At 41.3% G+C, this 12,253-nt stretch overlaps 1 protein-coding gene across 5 annotated transcripts in view; it reads right to left on the reverse strand.

Annotated features, from left to right (window-relative positions):
• The window catches only part of PRTG (protogenin), a 203,402-nt gene extending 191,849 nt beyond the window's left edge, over window positions 1-11,553 (reverse strand). Inside the window, exons 1-3 of one of the 5 annotated variants that reach the window (XM_086321097.1) lie at window positions 11,324-11,550; window positions 4,491-4,599; window positions 2,570-2,796 (exon numbers count right to left, since the gene is read on the reverse strand). In XM_086321097.1, coding sequence (XP_086177223.1) covers window positions 2,570-2,796; window positions 4,491-4,507 — 244 coding nt within the window. In that variant the 5' untranslated portion in view covers window positions 4,508-4,599; window positions 11,324-11,550. Of the gene's footprint in view, window positions 1-2,569; window positions 2,797-4,490; window positions 4,600-11,323 lie in introns of all 5 variants that reach the window. The other 4 variants (XM_086321099.1, XM_086321100.1, XM_086321101.1 and 1 more) reach the window with 4 other exon arrangements.
• Between the last annotated feature and the right edge of the window lie 700 nt (window positions 11,554-12,253).

Consider the following 12,253-nt stretch of genomic DNA (forward strand, 5'->3'; position numbering starts at 1 on the left):
TCCAATCCTGTTGGTCATCTAACAGTTACACTATTGGTCTTAATTCTGACCTCTTGGGCAATACAGGGCCTGTTCTCTCAAGCTTCCATGGTTCCTCCTCTTCAAGTTAAAATTCCTTGGTTAATCTCATCATTTAACAAGGCCACCCTTCTTTGGTCACACTGCTAGAACTCCACCCAGCCTCTGGGCAAATCAGCTGCTGACGTGCAAGGCTCAATTTTCTTGTTTAGGACCCAAACAGCCAGGCCATGCACTCCTACTTCTAGACTCATGTTGAAAAAAACCAACTTGTAAAGCCAATTCTCTACCGTTTGCAACTGAACACTTTTCCAAATGGACATAAGTACTTGCTTTGTATCCAGCCCTGTGCTGGCTACTGTACTAATACTGCTGCTGCTGCTGCTGCTAAGTCACTTCAGTCATGTCCGACTCTGTGAGACCCCATGGACGGCAGCCCACCAGGCTCCCCTGTCCCTGGGATTCTCCAGGCAACAACACTGGAGTGGGTTGCCATTTCCTTCTCCAATGCATGAAAGTGAAAAGTGAAAGTGAAGTCGCTCAGTCGTGTCTGACTCTTAGCGACCCCATGGACTGCAGCCTACCAGGCTCCTCCGTCCATAGGATTTTCCAGGCAAGAGTACTGGAGTGGGGTGCCATTGCCTTCTCCATACTAATGCTATCTCGTTGTTGGGAAAATTTACTAACCATCTCTGCCTCAGTGTTCTCATCTGTAAAATGAGGGATCTGGACTGGATTATCTCTGTGGTCCTACCCTATCTGATGTCAGCTCCGTTGGCCTCATGACCAGTAGTCCTCAATGCTTACACTGGACTCTTAAAACAGTGCTGGCATTTTTATTCAGTAATTTACAGTCACAACTGTATTTAATTTGCATTTTAATATTTTCCTTTCTGAAAATATTTTTCATAATTGCTCTTTGGGGTCAGGGTAGAGAGAGAGAAAGAGGGAAAAAAAGTTTTGCAGAATCTGTTCCTGCTGAGTTGGAGAATTCTTAACATTCCAAATCCTCTCTCTCCTTCTCTTTTTTGTCATCTATACCTCAGGCCAGTACAGGAACAAGCACCCTCAACACCAGCCTTCATCACTTGGTGCAGAGAGCACTGGGAGGTGTATAATGTGGGCTCTTGTCCACTGGCCACCAAGCCCGAGGGAGACAGACTACGCAGAGCATTTGACATCTAATAAGCCTAATACAGAACTGATTACTAAGTTTTGCTAGAACTTCTCTAGGTCTCTGTGTATTCAGCTGTATGGGGCGGGGCAGGGAGGGGGGTGGTGGTAATGACACCTGTCTAGCCTGCCCTGTGTGGATGCTCTGAGGAGTTAATCACGATTTTGAACACTGAAGAGGCTGCTTGTGTCAGGGTCATTTTTAAGAGTATGACAGCTACTCTTTCCACATGATGATAATTTTTATGACCAGGATAATCAGCATTATTTGCTATTCAGAGCTATTAGATGTGGCACATCGTATTTACCTAAATATTTCCACATGCTCTGAACATACATTTATTTGAATAAAGACTACTTTTATTGGGGTTTCCTGGCGGCTCAGCAGTAAAGAATCCGTCTGCGATCCAGGAGACGCAGAAGATTCAGGTTCGATCCTTGGATTGGGAAAATCCTCTGGAGAAGGAAATGGCAACCCACTCCAGTATTCTTGATAGGAAAATCCCACAGACAGAGGAGCCTTGCAGGCTACAGTCCATCAGGTTGCAAAGAGTTGGACACAACTGAGCGATTGAGCACACAGGCACATACTACATTTATCAGACTGAAGAACAGACAGTTTTGAGCATCTAATCACTCTAGCACAAGAAGTATTTACTCTGTTCCTGAAGGATCTAATCCTATTCCTACAGGAGAAAAACATCCTTAAAATAAGTGGCAGTTGCCTGCCTATTGGAATTAGACACATCACTAGTTTCTTTATTATTATTTTTTTTAATATGGACCATTTTTTAAAGTTTTTATTGAATTTGTTACAATATTACTTCTGTTTTATGGTTTTTGGTTTTGTTTTTTTTTTTTTTTGGCCATGATGCATGTGGGATCTTAACTCCTCAGCCAGGGATCAAACCTACACCCCCTGCACTGGAAGGCAAAGTCTTAACCACTGGACCACCAGGGAAGTCCCAGAGACATCACTATTTCTGACTTTTACTTCAAAATCTCTGAAAACCAAGGGAAGGTTTCAGGCTAAGACTCTCAATTCTAGCCCAGCTTGCTGCTGCATTGTCGAGTTCCTCGTGGGTAATGGAGGCAGGAATACTCTAGTGGCTGCCACCACATGGGGATAATCATCACAGGACAGAAGAGCCAAAAATATTTTAATTGCCTTGTAACCTCTCCTTAGCTGTGAAACAAGGTGGCCTTTATAGCTACCCCCTGGAGAGACTAAACAAGGGGGCCAGAACTGTTTTGAATGGAAAGCTATAAAGTCCAAGCATATAAAAGGAGTGTTACTCTGTAATCACCGTGGCTATTTATAGAGCTGGCCTCCAGGCTTACTGCCACACAGAGAAGGCTTCTCTGAGACTGCACTTACCATCTGACCTTGCTGAGGTTGAAGGTAATATCCTAGACGGACCTGCAGTAGGAAGAAGCCTGGGCCCTGTGATGTTGCAGTCACTCACCAAGGTTGCCCAGGAAGGGGACCAGGACTTGAACCCAGGTTGGAGACTTGTGCTGCACCAAGCCGTGTGAGGAGGAAGGTGAGTCCTACCATCTCTCCCCTGTCTATACACACAACTCTTGGAAGTTGCAATCTGTTCCCTAGGGGGGAAAAAGTTTAAAAAGTTTAAATGAGAGGTTCTCTTCTAATGAAGTTGAGCAGCTCTAGATTTAGCATTTAGGGACTGCCCAGTGGACAGCTGGTTTCCTGCTCACTCACTTGCTGGTTGACAAGCCTCTCCCATTCACACAATTTAAGTCTCCTTCTTAAACAAGAACAGAAATACAAGGATTGCCAGATAGTTGGCTCAAATTACAACATGAACAAAAGAGCCAAACAAATAGAGAAACTGGTTCCAGAGTAAACAAAAGTAATTCAGGGAACAGAAGAGAACTTGGGGGGAAAAAATCTGTAAATAATATCCTCAGAAAAATGTGAGAAGAAACCATGCCTTAAAAGCAAGGATAGGATGCTGTTTTAAAAGGAATAAAACATGAAAGAGAACTTGGAAATTAAAATATGATTGTGGAAATAGATATTCAATAGAGATTATAGAAATAAAAAGAACTCTCCCAGAAAGTAAGATGAAGCCAACAACATGAAGACACAAAAATAAGACACAAGGACATTAAGATGCAAAAATGAGGGGGAAAGACAACTAATTAAGGTCCAAATTGTCTTCTGAGTCTCTGAAAGAACAAACTGAGAACACAGAAGGGGGCAAATTATGAAAGGAAGAACATAAGAAAAATGTTTAAGCCTGAATGATGTTACCATGTAAATGAACAATGTAATTAAAATGGTCCACTGAGTGCCTGGTACAATAAGCTTAAAAAATAGATTCAGATCTAGATATAACATTAAAGTGCACCATAATGAGAATGAAAAAGATGCTGAATGCTTCAGGGGCAAATAGAACATCAACAAAAGCACAAAAATCAGAACGACAATATTAACAATAAATACGAGAAGAAGTGGAACAAAGATCTTAAAATCCTCAGGGAAAAAGAATGATCAACTTCTATATACTCAACAAAACCATCATTTGAATACAAGGGTAGAAACCACAGTATTTTCAGACATGCAAGGACTCAAGAAATTTATTTCACACAATCTCTAAGGAATTTACTAAGACAGGCTCTCAAAAAAGGAGGTAGTAAACTGAGGTAAAAATAAGACCTAAGAAGGTACTGGAACCAGTCTAGGAGAGGAGTCAAGGGATACCAGAGATTTCTAGAGCAAGCATTTCCAACCTGAGCAGGAAGCCAGAAATCCCTGAAAAGAGGTCTCCAGGGAAAATGGAGACTTAATACTTAAGTTAGGAAGAGCTTGGAAATAATTGGGAATATGATAAAGACAACTAATGGAACAGAAAAGAAAGCTACTGAGAAATTCCAGGAACAACAGAAAGCTGCACAAAAAGAAGTTCAATTATGATGCATACACTGTGTGACTCAGCAGTGAACAGTATTTACCTGGTCATAATAATATAATTGTTGCATACTGGTTTTCACTTACTGGACTTAACAGGCAGTTCAAAGAAGACTAAATTATGGTTAACTGTTAGGAAATGACAAAATACAAAACTAAAAGTTAGGTGAACTGGGTTAGGAGAAAGGAAAAGAAGAAGCCAAGCTGGAGACAAAAGCAGGGATGTTGATGGGAAGCCAAGATGGAACAGATAAAGACATTATTGTATTTAAAGGTTTAAGTATGGCTGCCCTAGTCTGTCTGGCTCTTATAACAAAATACCATAGACTGAGTGGCTTATGTACAGCAGAAATTTACTGCTCACGGTTTTGGAGGATACATGTCTCAGATCAGGGTGCCATCCTAGTCGGGTGAGAGCCCTCTTCCAGGTGTGGACTTCTCCTTGTATCCTCATGTGATAGGGCAAGGGAGCTCTGTGGGATAGTTTTTAATAAGAGCAAATTCTATTCATGAGGTCTCCACTCTCATGACCTAATCACCTCCCAAAGAACCCACCTATTAACACCATCATCTCTGGTTAGGATTTCAACATGTGAATTTGGCGGGGCACAGACATTTGGGCCATAGCGATGGGTCAACAGAGAAACTGAAAATTGGAATATAACTATTCCTAGGATTTTATAGTGGTAGGAGCTATATCACTTATTAAATGAGCTATATCATTTATTATAGCAGGAACCAGGTGAAGTGTAAAATTGGTAAATCAAGGAATACAAGCAGGAATGTTCTTTATACATATCATGAGAAATAACTAAAACTTTGGGGGTAAGATTGAGGATAAACATTTCAAACTACATCATTTTCCTTAAATATTTTGAAATAATTTTAAACTTAGTTGTAAAAAATAGTACAAATATTTTGCATATACTTTTAATCTGGCCATTTTATATCACCATGGCACATGATCAAAACCAGCAAGTTAACACTGATATGATGCTATTAACTAAAATAGAGACCTTATCGGAATTTCACCAGTTTTTCCACTTTTGTCCTTTTTCTTTCTGTCCTAGGAACCCATCCAGGATCCCATAATTCATTTATTAGTCATGCACCCTTGGTTTCTGCCAATCTGTGACAGTTCAGTCTTGCCTGGTCTTTCATGACTTTGACTCTTTGAAAGGGTTATTTTGTAGTGTTTTGCAGGGGTTTGTGTGATGTTTTCTCATTATATTAGGTTGAAACTATGCATTTGAAGATCATGAGTGATACTGTGCCCCTCTCACTACCTTGAATCAGAGGTACCTGATATCAACATGACTTATCAATTGGTGATGTTAACCCTGGTGATGTTAAGGTGGTGTATGCAGGGCTTCTCCAAAAGTTACTATTTTCCTCTTGGTAACTACTCTCTCCAAGGAAATACTTTTAAGAATATGCAAATGTCCATTTCTCTTTAAACTCCAGAATCGACTAGTGTGAGCCTTGCCTGCAACAATTATTACTATGATGTTTACCTAACCAAGTTTTTATTTTCTAAATCCTCTCACATTAATTCATTGGAATTCTTTTGTGAGGAAGAGCTGTCCCCTGCTACCACTGTTTTACTTACTCAATTATTTTTATCAGTACAGACTCATGGATATTTTTTCTATAGATTGTAAGACAATACTATCGGTTTCTTGCTCAATTTGTTCCACTCTTACTGTTGAGAGACCCATGAGGTCGGCTCCTTGGTTCTTCTGATGTTTTGAGAATTTATTTTCTGTAACTGCAAGATGGTCCAGGCTCATTTTTTAATTTTCCCTGCCCCAACCCTGGATTCAACTTTTTCTCTAAGGAACCTTGGTTCTTTTTAGTAGAGAAGGATGGCTCTATCTATATTTATATATATTACAAACCATGATTCATTAGAATTCCTCCAAATTTAACCCACTCACTCCTTTAGAGCCTCTTCTAGCCTTGATAAATGTGGCTTTCAATATTTACAATATATTTACTTATTTGTTCAATCCTGAATATATACCTACAGTAGTTTCAGAATTGCTAACTCATACCACTGTGAAAAAAACTTAAAAACCAGAGTACAAAGTTTGTATGTAGTTTGTCTTTAACCTTATTATATCCAACCACAATATTGTTCTACAAAGTCATTTAAGTTATTCCTTTTCTCCCTTACTCTCCTCAGTGGAGTTGTGTTATTTTTACCTCAGTCAGGTTTGGTTTTTACTGTCTGAATGCCACATTGTGTTCCCCCACATCTTGACTGATTTTTAAATGTTTATTTTGGGGTGGTATGTGAAACATTACAACCGTTCTGAGTTAGAGCTCCAAAAAAAGATCCATTCAGGAACTTCCCTGAATGTGGCTAAGACTCTACACTCCCAATGCAGGAGCCCAGGTTTGATCCCTGGTCATGGAACTAGATCCCACATGCCACAACTAAGAGTTCACATGCTGCCAACTACAACTAAAGATCCCCATGCTACAATTAAGACCCGACACAGCCAAATAAATTAAATATATATATAGTAAAAAGGTCTATTCAGAGAAGTATGCTCTCTCCTTATTCCCATGACCCCAATCCAGTTCCTCCCTTCTTTCAACCCTTTTCCCACCTATAGCCTGTCAGTTCAGTTCAGTCGCTCAGTCGTGTCTGACCCTTTGGCGACTCCATGAATCGCAGCACACCAGGCCTCTCTGTCCATCACCAACTCCCAGAGTTCACTCAGACTCACGTCCATCGAGTCAGTGATGCCATCCAGCCATCTCATCCTCTGTCGTCCCCTTCTCCTCCTGCCCCCAATCCCTCCCAGCATCAGAGTCTTTTCCAATGAGTCAACTCTTTGCATGAGGTGGCCAAAGTACTGGAGTTTCAGCTTTGGCATCATTCCTTCCAAAGAAGTCCCAGGGCTTATTTCCTTCACAATGGACTGGTTGGATCTCCTTCTGTAGGGAACTGTAATTCCTAAGGCTGCCATGCGAAATGCCATGAAGTGACTGGTTTAATACAATAAAAAGTTATCTTTACAGTTCTGGAGGCTCTGAGTCCAAAATGGAGATTATGGCAGGGGCAAACTCCCTCTGAATACCTTTTGTTGTTTCCTAGCCTCTGATGGTCTGCTGGTGATCTTTGGTGCTCCTTAGCTCATAGACACATTACCCTTATCAATGCTCCAGATGCTTATCATCTCCACAGGCTGCTTTCTCTTTGTTTCTCTCTTCACATGATCATCATTTTAGGACACCAGTCACACTGGATTAGGGGCCCACCTTGCTCCAGCATGACCCCATCTTAACTAGTTACATCTGGGAGGACCTTGTTTCCAAATATCACATTCTGAGGTCCTATGAGTTAGGACTTTGACATATCTTTTCAGGAGTGGGAGTCCAGGGAATCACAACTGAACTTGTAACAGTAACCTATCTCCTCAATTTTTGGTTTCTCCTCAGATTTTGTATGAAAGAACAAATATTTATATATTTTCCCTATCTCCCTTCTTTCTCACATGCAGGATAACATACTAAAAATGCTCTTGGGCATGTTATTTTTTTCACTTAACAGTATAGCCTGGAAATCATATCAGTTTCATAGAGATCTTCCTCATTCTTTTCTAGAGTGCTTAGTATTTTCATTTTCTAGATGAATCATAGCTGATTCAATTCATCTTTCAAATGAGCATTTAGATGTGTAATTACCAGGAGTGTTGCAATGAGTAACCTTGTGCATATATATTCTCATACTGTTAGAGGTGTATCTGCAAGATGTGTTCCTAAAAGTGGTGTTGCCGGGTCAAACTCCTTGTGTAGTTTTGTTAGATTATTGCCTAATTCTCTTTGCAGTTTGGATTTCCACCAGTAATGTGTGAGAATGCCTGTTTCCCACAGCCCACAGAACATATCATACTTTTTGATATTTTGCCAATATGATGGATTAAAACTGTATCTCTGTGTTGCTTAATTTGCATTTCTGAGTGAGTTTGAACATTTTTTCATATATTTGAAAAATATCTTTACCATTTTTTCTATTGATTGTTGGATCATTTGTCCCTTTTAAAAGCACCCTTTCTGAGATAAATTCATATAGAATAGAATTTACCCTCTATGTGTACAATTCAATGGTTTTAGTATATTAAGGGACTTTTGTAACCATTAACATAGTCTAAGTTTGGAATGTTTTTATCACCCCCAAAAGAAACCTTGCATCCACTCTTATTCTTCCCCATCCCCAGCCCTAGGCATCCACTAACCAACTTCAGTCTCTATGGATTTGCCTACAGTAGACATTTCAGATAAATGGAATCATAAAATAATGGTCTTTTGTGACTTGCTTCTTTCACTTAGCCTAACGTTTTCAAGGTTTATCAGTTATAGAAGATATCAATATCTCATTTTTACTGAATGATACTCCATTGTATGAGCACACAACATTTTGTTTGTCCATCCATTACATGGACATTTGGGCTTTTTTCACTTTTTGGTTTTTGTAAATAGTGTCCTTTAATAAAATGTCCGTCTTCACCCCATGATTTGAGATGCCATCTTTAATGTCTAACGTTCCATATGTTTTTGGATCTATTTCTAGGCATTCTATTTTACTAGTCAATGTATCTTTTCATGTGGTACTACTACACTTTTAATCACACAGGATTTAGAGTATACTTTAATATCCGGTAGGGTAAGTCATCTCTAGTAGTTGGTATTTTTCAAGTGTTTTCCTGGCTATTGATGCCTTTGTTTTTTCACGTGAACTTCATTATCAACTTGCCTAAAAAAGCTTGTCAGTATGCATTAGCTTTTTAAATTCACCTAGGAGAAAATGACATCTTTATAATGTTGTATCATCCTATGCAAAAACAGGGAGGTGTCTGTTTAAGAATACTTTTGTGTCTGTCAGGAGTGTCAAATTCTATTTTAAAAATCACTTTTCAATTACTGTAGGGGCTATATTGAGTTTTTAGCAATCTGATAACATGCAAAATAGAGATATGTCATATTCTCTGCAGAAAAAGGACCAATATCTTAAATGCTAATATGACATTATAAAAGCCAGTAGCTTGATCGACTAATATCCTTGAAATTTTATCAATGTCAGCTGTAGAGGAAAGCTCTGGGCCAGCCAGGAAATGCCAGAAATACAAGGTTATTTTCTTTCTTGGATCTTCCTCTCAGAGCTCTGCAGGGAGCAAGATCTTTCCCACCCAAACCATAAAATTTCTTGGGAAACATAAACAGCGTCTATCTGTTGAAGAGAGGGAGGCTGGTATAACCAATGGAGTCAATGATCTGAGGCAAAAATTTGCTGAACAGAGTGGAGGAGAGAAAGAACTGTGTAGGGATATGCAAGCAGGACAGCAAAGCCCTCATAATAGATCAGGCACGGTATATACTGCGGCAAATTTATACATATCCATCTACCCTTTCTATCCTCATGCACAAACATACCCACAGAGGACAGAGAATGACAGAAGAATTGATCAAGACACAAAACAAAGGTCTGAGAGGGACAGAACAGAGACCCTGACTCTGCCACCGTGGCCACAGGATGATTAACAAAGCCCCTGTGAATCAAGTGTCATGTTCTAAGTCTGAAGCACCTTGACACATTAATTTTTAATTAACAGTATGTTTTACTATTTAGAAAATTTTGTCTATCACTGACATGTTGTTTGGAGAATACTGTTCACTACAAGTTCCACTTTAAGAACCTTACCTGAACAAATGCAGACCTCCTCCTGCCCTAATCCCTGGCTCAGGGTTGACCCCCATCCTATCTGGAGGGAGGAGGGTGCTGGCTGGATGACTGACAACCTAGTGGAGGGGGTACCTCCGCAGCTCACCTGACTCAGGCCTAGTGAGATTCAGGTGAGCTCATGAGTCCTGGATACAAGGGTCTGAAGTTGTGTGAAGCTGGGGTCAGGAGACCACCCAAGGTGGCCGACCTCACTTCTAGATCCGGGTCTGCTCCTAATTTACTCTGAGAGGAAAGCAAACCCTTGCCCTGTCATGTTTTATCTTTCTGGTCTGTCAAGTGAACAGAATGACACATACCCTGCCTACTTTACTAGCATTGAATCAAAGCAGACAATGAACATGGAAATACATTAAAGACAAAAAGTGCTGTCTGAATGGAAGGGCCTCCCTAGACTGCTCCAATGAACTGTTCCAGAACTTTTCAGTGTCCTAATTAGGAAGTGAGGAAACAATTAGATAATTTTCAGACGTGTTTGTCATGGATGAAAAGATATCCACTCACTTAGTGGCTGAGTCACTATTTTAACCACGTCTGTATGTACCTTAAATCATTTTTAAAGGGCTGAGGAATCTGTGCCCCACTGCTAAAAAGACTTCCAAGCCCCATAACCCGACAGACAGTTCTGGGAATGAGGCCATCCCCGCACCGCTGGCAGGGGACGCGGAGGAAATGCAGAAAGAGGTTAAATCAAACAGGAAAAGTTACTGTCACTCTGGAAAAGATTCTCTAGACACTCGGAGAAGCAGTGTCTGTTATATTTAACTAGGAACCAATATAATTAAAGAAAACCCAACATTTATGTCTGTCCCTTTTGGAGTGAGCATATTTGTTCTCTGAGTTCATGCCCATGAATAGTAAGCATCTTTTGAGTAACTTAATACTTGGAAGCATTCTGCAGTGCAGCGATTTGTGAAATGTTTCTCTAACACAGGAGTTCTGAGCTCGATCTCATGCAGATGAAATGACTCAAGTAGCGACGCTATTACAGCTGACAACACGGCCACCCACCCCGGGGGGCTCCGCACCCCTACACTCGCCTCGCCCCCGTTTGTCCTGGACTCGGATTGATTTCAGGTTAACAGCCCAAGGGAACAGGAGAGACTGTGAATACCGGTCTTTTCCAACCCCAGCCTCCCTTTTCAGAGCTTTTCCACTCAGGGGAGGCGTGCCATTTCCCAATCTCCATCATTACTGAACAGGCCTCACCCTAGTCCCCAATACTTCGCTACGAACTCATTTGGTGAGGAAATATTTGTCCTTTGTATTGTAATTCAATTCTTTTAAGTACAGAAGTGAAAGGTCTTATTTGCTGTTAAAATAATTTCAGGCATCAGCAAACAGGTGTGTGGGGGGGGGTGCGGGGGGGAGGGTGTTGGAGGGCTCATCCAATTGCCTTGACTCCTACCCTGAGGAAGGCCAGTCCCAAGGGAACTAAATTTACTCACTTGGGGTGCTGCGGGCTCACTCGAGTCACGAGGTAAAAGGGGAGAGGGGGGGCTTTCTTCCTCCAGGACTGCTATCTTATCTGCTCTCCGTCCAGATCACCTGGTGACCACGGCGCCTGCTCTCGGGCCCCTCGTCCTCTGCCAGGCCCTCCTTCCTCTCCGGCGTCTTTCTTTGGTTGGAGAGCGCATGCTCACTACTCCTCACCTTTCTGGCCCATCTGGCTCTCGTCATTAGGAGGGAAGGGGGGGGGGTCTCACCCACCCTCGCGAGATTTCAGGTGGCTCCCATCAGCGACATTATCCGCAGGTGCCAGGGCTCCAGGGAAGAGGGCCATAAATGGCCTCAGAGGGAAGCAAGCAAAGAGTAATGTGGCCTGACTGAGGGACAACTGGGACCCAGGTCACCAGTATGCATTAGGTTCTTGCCTGCCAGGAGGAGGAAGATCAACACCAAGTACAAAAACTGTTGGCAATAATTACAAGTCTTGGAATACCTAGCAAAAAGTGAAGAAAAACCTAAAAATTTGGTTTTGGCTAGATATACACTACCGATTGGGGCTTCTCTTGTGGCTCAGCTGGTAAAGAATCCTCCTTCAATGCGGGAGACCTGGGTTCAATCCCTGGGTTGGGAAGATCCCCGGGAGAAGGGAAAGACTACCCACTCCAGTATTCTGGCCTAGAGAATCCCATGTACTGTGTAGTCCACGGGGTCGCAAAGAGTCGGACACAACGGAGCGACTCTCACTTTCACACTACGGATTGTATTGTTTATAATCTTCCCCCAATCACCACTTATTCCATTAAACACAAAGTATAATAAAAATTAACTTATCAGAAGTGATGTTTGACAAAGAAACTTATTCTTAGGGAAAAATTATAATCATATTAAACATCTGTATGGTTAATTTTGCTTGGATGACACCAGTGGCC

This window comes from Bos grunniens, chromosome 10, assembly GCF_055505025.1.
Source record: "Bos grunniens cultivar Pamir isolate PY7600 chromosome 10, Bosgru_T2T1.0, whole genome shotgun sequence".
In the NCBI taxonomy this organism is placed as follows: Eukaryota; Metazoa; Chordata; class Mammalia; order Artiodactyla; family Bovidae; genus Bos; species Bos grunniens.